This window comes from Cottoperca gobio, chromosome 23 (assembly GCF_900634415.1).
Source record: "Cottoperca gobio chromosome 23, fCotGob3.1, whole genome shotgun sequence".
NCBI lineage: Eukaryota > Metazoa > Chordata > Actinopteri > Perciformes > Bovichtidae > Cottoperca > Cottoperca gobio.
This window is the reverse complement of record NC_041377.1, coordinates 1,771,642-1,784,645: the sequence shown is the minus strand read 5'-3', so window position 1 is coordinate 1,784,645 and position 13,004 is coordinate 1,771,642. Positions and strand designations below refer to the sequence as shown.

The window sequence follows — 13,004 nt, the reverse complement described above, 5'->3', positions numbered from 1 at the left end:
CTGCCATTAAAGTGGAGTTGAATTTCCACCAGTACTCTAATGTCCCAGCAGGCTCCACCGCAGCGCACATGCGGTTTATTTCTCTCCACAACGCCACTCTGGATATAAACAGAGGACATTAACTCAGACACAAAGCCGATCTCTGAGACAATACACTGTATGTAGTGTTGTCTAGGAGACAGACCTTTCTTTATTCACAGCTCTCGTGTCGGAGGATTCGAGAACAATACACCATAGAAATCACTTTTGCTGAAAAGGTTGATCCCATGAAGTCTAGTGGATATGGAGTTATCCATGGCTGCAGAATGCCACAGGTGGCTTCCAATCAGATGTTTTAAAAGTCCATCTGTGTCCTAAAGAGAACCGTCCAATTAAATGATTACATTATAGTCCGCACAGCCCAGGCTGCCAAACTGCTGCCTGTAAGCACATGTGGCTCCTATCAATTGCACAATATTTAATTGTGTCTGCTTAGCCAGCTCCAATTCAGTACAGCAGTTGATTATTTTTCCCTTCTGTTGGTTAATTAGCAATTCTGGTGGTCTGCCAAACAGCTCTCTGGTTTTACCTTTGTGATGTGTGATGCTAAAAAAAGTGATACATCGCTAATATGGGAGAGTGGGAACGATTTCTAACATTAAGGATGTTAATGACCTCTAATCAGTCACAAGATAGAGTGGACAGGAAAGACGACTTTAAATGTGTACATATGCTGCTGTGTAGTTCCAAATCAGTCTAGGAGCAAAAAATGTATAATGATAAACAATGTTGCAGATATATATATATATATATAAATATATATATATATATATATATATATATATATATATATATTTATTTATACATAATATATATATATATATATATAAATAAATAAATAAATAAATAAATAAAAATAAATAAATAAATATATATATATATAAATAAATAAATATATATAATATATGTACATATAATATATATAATCATTTGTATATTTACATTTACAAATATTATATATATATATATATATACATATATATATATATATATATATATATATATATATATATATATATATATATATATATATATATATATATATATATATATGTATATTTAATATATAAAATATTGGTATATATTAATATATATATATATATGTAATATTGGTCAATGTAATATATATATATATATATATATATATATTAAATGTTTGAATTTTTTCTTCATAAAACGATCAATTAATCACCAGAATGATGTTTTCTTTGTCTTCGACTAAGAAAAGGTTTCAGCTCTATCAGGATTTTTATTACTCAACATTGTTTATCATCATAACATTTTAGCTGCTAGACTGAACTACACATCAGTTTATGTACACATTTAAGCTAAATAAATATAAATACACACTTTGGATCCGACGATTGATGAAACAGGAGGGAATTAGAAAAATACGGGTTTATAACCTCTTTATAGGTGTTAGTCTACAAACATTATACTTCATCCATATTCTCCCTCGTCTATCATCTGTTCAGTCTTAGGGTCACAGGGGACAAAGACCTGTTGGGGGTTGGGAGGGCTGGAGTCTATAAACCAGCACGTGTTGGACGAAAGACACACACACACACACACACACACACACACACAGGTCGCCAGTCCTTCGCGGAGAACTCTCTAGTTGTTACTAGAAAAGTAATCCCGTTACCGCCACCCAACAGGACTCACAGCAAACTGATGCGCATCGCTATTGGACGCAGCAGTCAGGGTTGGACTCCAGCACCCCGCCGCCTGTTACGCAGGGAGCGCGTCTGGCCAGTTGCTCGTCGTTGAGCTCTGGATATGGATCAGGACACAGTGTGCCTCCCAGCTGTCTCCCGCGGACGGGCTGCACTCTGCGGCGCATAAAAAGGTGCCCAAATGAATCACCCCCCTCCTGGCTCCTCCGGCGTGCAATGGCTTAACAGGAGAGACATGAGTGCCCGGACGGAGGACAGCATCACCTTGTGCCAAAGGGCTCTCCAAATCGTTACGGAACTTTGTCTCACGGGACACGTTGACCGGGAGAAATGCTCGGATATATTTCCCCTGGAGAGCAACATACAAGGTAAAGGAAACGCAGGTAAATGCAATAAAGTCATTGTTTTTCCTTAATTAATCACTTTAGTTTGTTCTTTTTAAGAAAGAAATGGAGTTGTTGCAGCGTTTGGAACAAAGGAGAAACCAAACATCTGCTCTCACTTGTTAAAACTTTATTAGCTGTGTATATTTGAACTGTTGCGAAAGTGTTTCTCTACCTGTTACGCATCTTGCTGCAGCTCAGTCCAGACTGATGTAATAGCAACAGGTGGGAAATAGACTGAGGTGGTCATCTGCCTTTCTCCCGTCTTTCTTTCAATCTTTCACTTTGCAATCTGGGGGGGAGGGGGGGGGGGTTTACTCAGTGTCATTTTGATTAACACGTTTTTAAAAAAGCTGCATGTTTAGGCTGCAAACTTTGCATTGAAATATAAATAAGCACAGGAAATGTCAGGAGCAGATGAGAGATGTTCTCCACTTTGGTCCCTGAACTGTGATTCTCTTGATGCTGTGGCTCCTTGACTGAGCTTTTATATCACTTTATATTGTCATGCTTTATCAAACAGGAGCATATGCTGCCCCCTCTTTCTTACAGCTGGCTTTCTCTCTCTTTTTCTCTTTCTCCCTTGCATGTTTGTCCGTCATATTTTGTCCCTGGCTTGCTTCTCCTTTCCTTTTTATGTGTCTCTGTCTTCCTCCTTGGGTCTCTCCATGGTTACATGTAGACATCTCTATTAGTCTCCTTGCTGTGGTCGTGGGTTTCTGTGGCCTCGCCCTGTTGGTAGTCTCTCTCTTTGTCTTTTGGAAGCTGTGCTGGCCCATTTGGAGGAGCAAGGCTCTGTCAGCTCACGCCGAAAATGGCCTCCATGTTGGTTTCCCCGAGGCACCTCCACCCAACTCCCCGCCGGTCAGCGAGTGCAAAGCGGTGGAGGAGGAGAAGAAGTACCCGCTGGAAGTGAAGGTGAATGGACGGAGCACGGTGAAGCTCCTGGAGGCGGCCATGAAGATCAGCCAGACGTCTCCGGACATCCCCGCCGAGGTGCAGACCGCCCTGAGGGAGAAGCTCAGCCAGCAGGCTAAGATCCAGAGGCAGACCACCGAGCCCACCTCCTCCTCCAGGTATCTTACATGAACCCCCTGCAGTCACAACCCCTCCCCATCTGCCCCTGCATTGAGGATATAACAATGACACGCTATTTATGTATCTGGTTCTTACAATTACAGCACATTGGCTTCCTCTAGCCTTGTACAACAGTACACGCAGAACTCATGTCTGCACAATGCAGAAACTGCCCTGACAGTTCGTGACAGCGCAGCTTCTGTCCTTGAGGTGGTTTGGCACGTGTCATGTAGAGCAGCAGGGGCTATCTAATGACCTTGAAACGCTGGCACATGTTGCATTGTGTGTCTCATGCACTGTGTCACCGGAAGATAAAAAACCTCCCAAAGGCTCATGAGCCGGACTCCGTGGTATATCTCCTCGCTTCAGTTCGAACCCTATAATCTCCTCTGCGTGTGCGAGTCAAGCTGATGTGGTGAAGGCGAGGAGCAACCACAGTAATTAAACAACCAGCTCTTGCTTCTCTTTGTTTTCCAGCACTGTGTTTAAACTAGAACGCCCATAATTAGCTGTGCTGTGGGGTGGGAGCTGTCATGGTGGAAAGGTTGGTTTCTGGTGAGACGCATCAGGCAGCTGCGCTCACTTTCTCAGAGGAAGCCATTATTAACAATTGCGTCGGCTTGTCATAAACATTTTCGATTCAATTATATTGAGAGCTTACGGGTTACACACCCACCAGGGATGCAGAAAGGTCAGGTTAAAGATTGCAACGGCTACCGTCTTAATCCTTCCAGCTACTTTGAACATAATTCCTTCTTGAATGACAAAGTCACTTACAATATGCTCTTAGCTTTATCCCAAATACTGTTTAGAGACAATCTTAGTTCAAGAGGAACGCCTCGAAGCCCTGATGCTTAATGAAATCATCATGGAATCAGTTTGAAAGAAACAATTGTCTTTTTATTGACATGACTGACGTGATGGGAGCATCGTAGCATAATCCATAAATCAAAAGAAATGCACAAGTGACCTGCTCTTAATCGTATCCACCGAACGATGGGTGTGATCAAGGAGCATCCGTGCAATTATGAATTGTATTAATGAGGAGAAGAAAGAAAGGAAATGTCACTTAAATGTCAAAAACACACGGCTGTGCACGGTCCAGTCTGTATGTGGTGCGTGTAGGTTGTATGTTAAGCTCAAGGTTTGTACTGGTTCTTAAACATTATTTGAATGTAGTATAAAAATGTCCGCTGTGCTTCCTGTACCATTTGTGCCGTGGTCTGTCAGAACGGCGTGATCGTCTTACTGAAAGGAGGAGGGCCAGTTGCTAGGTGACAAGATTGGCGAGTCAAACACAGCCTTGTTTTGTTTTGTTTTTCACAGAAATGTGCAGCATATGGGTAATTTGTATAAAAGCTCAAATCTGAATGCTTGAGATGTCAGTAACCCAAAGTCAGTAACAAAGATGGAGAACATCCTTCAGTTTGTCCAGTGATTTTATTGTCTTGTGGCCTGAATGTGTTCAGCAAGATGGAGCGAGGATGTTGCATTTACTTTGAAGTATGTCACAGTGTTCTTAGGGTGTCTAATAAATCAAGGTGGTGTAGTCAAATTTACGACACCTTAGCAGACTCAAGGGACAAAACCAAGCCCGCAGGATGAGCGCAAACCATGACGTGACGCCATGGGGCCCAAAAACACATTTTTCCCATTGACTTACATTGGGCAAATTTATTTTGAATACTTGAAAAAGCTCTTATTTAAATCCTAAAAGTTGTAAAATGCTCTAATAGCCGAATCCAGAGTTATTTTCCATCCTCCGTTCATGTCAATAAGCCGAGAGGAAGGAGGCAGAGTTTAGGGAACAGTGCACAGTTCTCTTTATAGTCCATGGACAATATGTGAACATCATATGATTGGCTAGGTGAGCATTTTAGGATATTACCTCCATGTGCTTTAAGCATATTGAAAGATATGCCTCAAAGAGTCCTTACTGCTAAGTGTTGGGACTACAGAACATCAGGTGGTTGTTTCATTTTATGCTTTTCAGCTACTTTTTCACCAAAAATCATTGTTTTAGCGATTCTCCCAATGTGTGCACCACATTATTATGCATGAGGCTTTTCAGATGTACTTCTCTCCTGACAAACCATTATTACCAATCATAACAATGCCACTCATGCGTAACACCGGCAATTTAGACATTTACCACATGCTCTTTACCCTTTTCAACAGGCACAATTCATTCCGGCGCCACCTGCCTCGTCAGATGAATGTCACCAGCGTGGACTTCAGCATGGACACAGTGCTTCTCCGTCAGTCTTCTACAGTGAGCATTGGAAGAATAAAACCCGAACTCTACAAGCAGAAATCTGTGGACTCAGAGGATGGGAACAAAGAGCCCGTGGAGACCTGCGGAAAGCTCAGCTTCTCGCTGCGTTACGACTATGAGGAGCAAGCGTTGGTGGTTACAATCCTCAAGGCTTTGGACCTGCCTGCCAAAGACTTCACGGGCACCTCCGACCCGTACGTGAAGATCTACCTGCTGCCGGAGAGGAAGAAGAAGTTCCAGACGCGCGTCCACCGCAAGAACCTGAACCCCATGTTTGACGAGAGCTTCTGTTTCCCCGTCGTCTATGATGAGATTTGCAACCGAAAGCTGCACTTCAGCGTCTACGACTTTGACCGCTTCACCAGCCACGATATGATTGGCGAGGTGGTGGTGGACAACCTCTTTGAACTCTCTGATCTTTCCAGGGAGGCTGTGGTGTGGAAGGATATTCATGCAGCAACTACGGTGAGTTGGCCTTCACGTACATTGTAAATGCAAACTTACAGCGGTATTAGAAACATCTAAACATGAAATATGGCACCGATTCACTTCTAATAGCCCAAATTCATCAACAACGTTCCACTAAAGTGGCAGGTGGAACACACTGCATAATTCAAAAGCTTTGGGAAATGCATTTTATCAGCCAAACACCCACACGCACACATTTTCAGAGAAATGCTGGGTATTCCACGGATATAATTATAGCACCAGGGGGTAAAATTATCACAGGATATATGAACTCCAGCAGTATGTTGTCAAGCTTTAAAGTATTTATACAAACAGCGTACTATAGATAGTATCTCCTCATATGAGCTGGTAATTTAGCCCAGAATGCATTTCACTCCTACATAAACATGTTTACTCAAGAGCCTCTGCTTTATTTATGAATGTTTTCATTGTGATGAGATGATTCTTTTTTTCCTCACAGTGTTTATTCATATTATAAATGATATAAATGATATAAATGTAGCGTCCGTTATCCGAGAATATGCTTAGTGTTGTACAAATAAGAGTTTTTATTTATTTATTTGATGGACGTGTATGCTAGTGAAAACGAAAATAACTAAATGGGTTTTGTTTCGATAAAACATTCATCAAAATGATGGCGGGGGCTGTAGCATTAGCTGATAGCGTTAGCATTAGCATGCTATATTATCTGCATATACAGTGGATAATGTTGATCTGAATCGATTAAAAAAAAACATGCTTTGGCCGCAACTAACGATTCTTTTCATTATCCATTAATCTAACAATTATTATTAAAACAAGCTGGACTGAGGCAGGCCCAGTGTTGCTTTGAGCTACATGCTAACATGCTAACAATGACAATGCAGGTATTTGGTCATAAAGCAAAGGTTTTGCACAGATTAAAATGTTGACCTGATAATGGTGCTAAATGAAAAGTCAGGAGATCACGAAAACGATTACAATTCATCCCGAGGAGGTCCAAATGTCATGGTGACCCAACAGAAATGGCATCCATTGTGGTGCTAGAGGAAAGTTCAGGATTCATCCTCTTGTGGCCGCGACTGTCCGTACAAAACTTCATGGCAAACCATCCAATATTTGTTGAGATATTTCTGTTTGGACCAAAGTAGTGAGCCAGCCAACATGGCCATCCCTGGAGCCTGCCGCTAGCATAGCTAACACCCAAATAATTCATTACAACTATAAAGAAACTAGTGTTTAACAGCACACAAATATCATGGCCTGCTGTGCCACGCAGCTGAAATGTTAAGTACCAGCACTCAAAATACGACCTCCTTCCTGACCCGTGTGCTCTGCTTTGGCATGTTGATTCACAGAATGGGGTCAAAGCCTTTAAAATGTCTTTTTGTTTTTGTCCTCCAGGAGAGTGTTGACCTGGGAGAGATCATGTACTCGCTGTGCTACCTCCCCACAGCGGGGAGAATGACCCTAACAGTCATCAAATGCAGAAACCTCAAAGCCATGGACATCACAGGCTCTTCAGGTAACCAGACAGCGAATAAGATGTGCCTCGCATCAAAAGCACACACATAAATCAAACTTTGCTAAATCGAGACCGCAGATGGCCACTTAGAATTGAAATGAGGAAAAGTGTTTAATAATTGAAAAGTATTACAATCTGTCAGAATAGGGCAATACGTGTCATCGCTGTTCTTTTAATGGTGAATAGATTTGTATTTTGTAGATGTTCTGAACACCTGCATGTTCGAAGAAAGGTGCATGGAAGATGAATTCCCTTCACATTTGTATTGTTAGCTTTTGATATCATCATCATATGACAGTAAACATGTCTCCCAGACCCTTATGTGAAGGTCTACCTGATATGTGATGGACGGAGGTTAAAGAAGCGAAAAACCACCACAAAGAAAAGCACGCTCAATCCAGTGTACAACGAGGCCATCATCTTCGACATTCCCCCGGAGAACGTGGAGCAAGTCAGCCTGTCCATCATGGTGATGGATTATGATCGGTGAGTCAAGCGGTCACTAGACGCTGTATGTCACCCACATGCTAACGTAGCTACAGGTCAACACAGAAAACAAAACAATCCAAGCAATAACATGTCAAATGTAAACACTTACATCCAACTTGTGTCCGTTTCAGGACCTCTAGAAGCTTTACAATGTGCACCCAAATGTGTGTTAATGTGTGTGTTTTACTACTAACAGGGTTGGACACAATGAGGTGATTGGTGTGTGTCACGCCGGGCCAGACGCAGAAGGCCTTGGACGAGATCACTGGAACGAAATGTTGGCTTACCCGCGGAAGCCCATCACACACTGGCACGCGCTGGGAGAGGTACAGACACTTCTTTTTAGCAAAGAACTCATATTTACAGAGCTTTCTAGAAGCTCCTGAATGTGACACTGACCAGAGCAGATGATGTAGTCGATTTGTCGAGCATCCTTCTTCATTCCCTTTATGGAGATTATATTCTTCTTCTTCTTTGGTTTTCCTTTGTAATATTAAAAACAAGAAAAAAGATACATAAACAATGCAAAGATTTAGCAGAAAATTAAATAGCAAAAATACCATTTTCTGTGCAAACATTCGTTCACAGTAACATTTCGTTTTTCTTTAAATAGTTCTTCATTTTAAGGGCCCCTTGCTGATCTCTTGACCACAAATACAAAAACCTGGATTAAAATGATTTTAGTCCAATCTACTTTCATTTATTAACCGAATAGACATTAATTTAATCTCTGTGCTTTCCAACTGTCTTACTCACACGCCTCATGTGTGTGTTTCACTCATGTAGAAATGAAGGGTAGATATACATATAGTGGTTTAACGAGCAAAATGGAGCTTTTTCTGGAACAACAGTGGCATGTGTAAATACTATAACAGTTACAGGAAGACTAACTGTGCCCCCCTTCAAATGTAATTTCATATTTTACATGTTGTCAATGTCTTTTCCTCTTTTGCCACACCCACTGACGAATAGGAAAATACAGGTGATTACCCGTTTTCAGCGGTAAATCTACTTTATAAGCTTTAAAAAAACTGTGATCATAAGCAAAACATATTTCCTCTGTAGCTCAAAACATTGTTCTGTAATAAACACTCACAAGGAGACGGGATTAAAGTAAATTTAGATTCATTATTTATATATTGGGGCTTTAACACCTGCTCAATATGGTACTCTGTAAGGCTTCAAATGGAAACGGTATGTTTAGCTATATGTTATAATAGCTAAACATGTAAAGAAGTGTTTGAAACTTATAAAACAAGCATACAGAGAAGATGATTTTGCTGTAGTTTCACAGATGTCTCAGAAAATCTCACTAGTGGATCAATGCAGTCTCGTCCTTTCTTTATCTTTGCTCCCCCACTGTGCAAAATACGTGAATGCCTTGAATCCAAACTCAAAACAGCCACAGTGCTCTGAGAAGTCTTTTACACACAGGGGGGTGGGATCACAATTGAAGACCACATATTCTGTGGTGGCATTTAATTCAATCAATTAAAACTCTTTCCTTCGCAAATTGTCTCATTGTCAACATTCGAGAAAATACTGTAACTTGTCTCTGCTGAGGTCAAAGTTGTTGCCAGTGTTGGAAGAAGCGTTCAGGTTCTTTACTTAAGAAAAGTACGAATACATTCATGTCAAAATAGATGAAGTATTACCAGCAAAATGTACAAAAAGTACTCGTTCTGCAGAAAAATGGCAAAATGCAAAAATCTTAATCTGATGAGTAACTAAAGCTGACAGTTAAATGTAGTGGAATAAAAAAAAAGTACAATATTTGAGTGTAAAATGTGCTGGAGTATAAAGTTGCATAAATTGGAAATACTCAAGTAAAGTACAAGTATGTCAAAATTGTACTGAAGTGCAGCACAGTTGCTGCATACCTCCGTATAAGAACAAAGTACATTGACAATTCCTAAATCAGATAAATAGTAGATACACAAATGCACAATAGAGGACATTGTCAACACTGCAAGTGTGAAGTTAACAACCGATGTGGATGCAAATAGATGCCAAACTTAAGAGTAAAGGAGATATATTACACATGGACTAGTTTTTATTTAAAATGCTATCGCTTTTTCACCACAATCTGTGACCTGACCCAACTGGGTCAATACAATCTTTCTCTCTTTGCATATGATCACAGTGCATCCTGAGGACTAGAGAAATAACCAATTCCGTTACCACACGTCGAGGACAAAGCGTATATAATGTGTTGCGTTTTGTGATGTTTTACCTTGCAGTGGCCTGGAAGACCAGCAAGCTTTGAGAGTCAAGGTTCGTGTCCTTCCCCCAAACCTCCGCAGACGCCCTGATGACCGCAGGTAGAGTGGGAACACCAGCCCTGTGAGGAAGCAGGCGTCTGTTTACAGTTGCTGAGAAGTTGTGTTGCCTATGAGTCTCTTGTGAGCATGTTGTACGACAATTCATTCCGTTTCTTATATGTTTATATAAAAAAAAAAAGTAGTATTGAAACATAACTCGGGTCCTTAACGTGCTCTACAGAGCTGGCTATGCACAGCACTCACTGTCATTAAATTCAAGAGATTGTTTTTCATGCACCTGCTTTGAAATTCTCATCAATGCTTTATTTGCCAAACATTCACACAGACCACATGAATGGTAGGCCTCACTGCAAGAGGTCCTCGGTCATTCACAAGGCTGTATCAACCTTTGCAAGAACCTTTCTTTCTGCCCCTAGAGCTCTGTAGCGAGTTAGCATTTTGCTTTGAAAATGGCACAAAGGGCTACGCTGCTCAATGCCATGAAAACCTTTGCTTGATAAAATAAAGTCAATTAATCCAGTGAGTCTTGATTCAGGTAATCGAGCACCATTGGTTAGTCCTCATCCTAAAACAACTTCTCTGTTTTGCTAATCCAAGTAGCCTACAGGTATATGAGCTGAATAGCTAAACATAGTTATGTTAGATCTTACATTGTTCCTACTCTTACTTGCTGGCTCTACAATGAAATACGAGAACAATATGATTTAAACGGATCAACTGGTGTGGATGCTGACTTTGCCTGGGACGTGCTTCTTTAGCCTCCGCCCTTTAGCATGATATCAAGTAGCCTACCGTATGTAACCATCAGGTTCTTGGTTTGAAACAAATCAGCTTGACACATGACAACGTCAACAGCGGCTGCGGTCATAGCGTCTAAGATCTGGTCGATTTCTAAGAAAGGAGATGTGCTTCAACGCTTCTTTTCTTACCTCCTTTAGCATAAAGGACAGATAATGACGTGTCACATTTAAAGCGACGCATGTCAATAACATCTAGTGTAAGTGCAGTGGGATTCTCTGAGCACTGCTGTTGTCTTTATGTACTAATCTTCACATATACCCTTGACCTCATGACTTTTTTCGTCGAGGTCACTGACCGCAGCCAGCCTTTTCAACAAACTCGTGAAGCTAACGTTAGCGTAATTAGCTAGCTAGCTTATCAAATCTGCTAGTGACAGGAACAGCCTGAAACGAGGCTGCTTTTGACAACTGTGGAAATAAAAAGGACCTCACAAACTGCACGATGAGCCCTGTGGAAATGGCTCAGCAAACACTCAATTAGCCAAACACCAAATACATAGTAATCGAATTTCTATTTTAAAAACTAGGAAGAAAAAGAAGCCAAACTTTATTGCACAACTTTTCTTCACCAGTTACGAATTCAGGGAATGATAATCCATCAAACATTTGCAAATGTTATGTATGTTTTTTTACATTAAGCCATATGAATTTAAGTTCAATGCATCAAACACAGCTCAGCTTCTCATTATATGTGAGTAATAAGAAACCAACATAGCAAATAGAAAACGGCTATGTACTGTTAGCTTACTTGCACATGCATACAATGACCCTGCGCTGCCATTAATATCAAAAATAAATATTTTTACTTGTAGCATGCCTCTCACCTCTTTAAAAACACACCTATTGGAGGGAAAATAAGTATTTCAAATTCAAAACTTTGTGTTTACATTTGTATATATCAATGGCACTGTTTGTATATATTCAAAAGTGAAATTCAAGAAGTTGTCGTGAACTCATGGAGATAGACATCACAATGTATTTGTATTGTTTGGTGATCATTTGAACATCACAGACTTGTAATTGAGTGACATTTCTACATGTTCTGTAATAGTTGTGAACAATACGTCCAACTGGAGACCCAGTGAAGCCAACTCCATCTTATCAAGTTATTCCATGTTTAGGAGTTTAGAGCTTTGAGCTGTAATTGTTTGCATATTGAATCTATATTGAGCAAGAACATCTGCAACTGCTGTCATGATGTGTACAGTTTGTGATAACTTTTGTAACACTTCAAAGTAAACATTTTAAATATGATTTATTGTATCTGTTTCATATGTATTTTAACAAGATAAATAAAAAGATGGAAGACACACCATGGGTCTCTTTGTCTGGGAAGGAACTAATGTTTTAGTAACAGCATACACCACTGCTAACGTTTGTTCCTTTAGCTTCTCTAACTTTAGGTAACTTCATCTGTCGTATTGACAAACTTTACTTAAACATCTTATCACATGAACCCTACGAGCAAAACACACCATTAGCATTGTGTCATAGTTACATTAGGACTGGAGGGGTTCAAGGTGATGCTTTTCTACACAGTTGATTGGATAGTGGTGTGTCCTAACGAGTTTGCCAATGTCATCCCGGTTTAACTACTACTGGGGTGTGTTTTATTAAATGTTGTCATATTTTCACATCTAACTTGATGAATTAAAGGGTTATTTCCACCAAACCAGAGTTGGTAAATGTTGGAGCGGTGGAAAGACTACCAAGACTACCTTTAATCCTTCCTCTGGTTTGAGTTTCTGTCAGGTTTTGAATGAAGTGTGTTTAACGATAAGGCTTTTAGTCTGCGATAACAATGTGGCACCTGAACTCGTCACGCCCGTCTCCTAAATAGTGGACTGAAGTCGATAAATACAGTTTAACTACAGTTCCCACATGTTTGATTGTGCCTTTTTACTCTTCATGTTGTATGATTCAGCCTATTGTAAGTGGCTTCTCAGCATGCTGTCAATACAACAATTACAATAATCTTTCCCCTTTCACTGGAGTGCAATGAGTGTTGGCT

General features: G+C 40.4%; 1 protein-coding gene across 2 annotated transcripts; it reads left to right on the top strand.

Annotated features, from left to right (window-relative positions):
* The first annotated feature begins 1,640 nt into the window (after nucleotides 1-1,640).
* On the top strand, nucleotides 1,641-12,297 carry syt10 (synaptotagmin X). Of its 2 annotated transcripts, none has more exons than XM_029462454.1 (7): nucleotides 1,641-2,083; nucleotides 2,781-3,174; nucleotides 5,354-5,915; nucleotides 7,302-7,422; nucleotides 7,737-7,908; nucleotides 8,108-8,237; nucleotides 10,152-12,297. In XM_029462454.1, exons 1-7 carry the CDS (start codon nucleotides 1,897-1,899, stop codon nucleotides 10,221-10,223), a joined length of 1,638 nt encoding a protein of 545 aa, XP_029318314.1. In that variant the 5' UTR covers nucleotides 1,641-1,896; the 3' UTR covers nucleotides 10,224-12,297. The 2 variants fall into 2 exon arrangements, with proteins under 2 accessions (XP_029318314.1, XP_029318313.1); XM_029462453.1 differs by having other exon boundaries at nucleotides 1,641-2,098.
* The last annotated feature ends 707 nt before the right edge of the window (nucleotides 12,298-13,004 follow it).

Coding starts and splice junctions, on each gene's coding strand:
- syt10 (XM_029462453.1), top strand. CDS start 1,897: ATGAATCACCCCCCTCCTGGCTCCTCCGGCGTGCAATGGCTTAACAGG. Junction 2,099..2,780: donor ACAAGGTAAAGGAAACGCAG/GTAAATGCAATA, acceptor GGTTACATGTAG/ACATCTCTATTAGTCTCCTT. Junction 7,423..7,736: donor GGACATCACAGGCTCTTCAG/GTAACCAGACAG, acceptor CATGTCTCCCAG/ACCCTTATGTGAAGGTCTAC.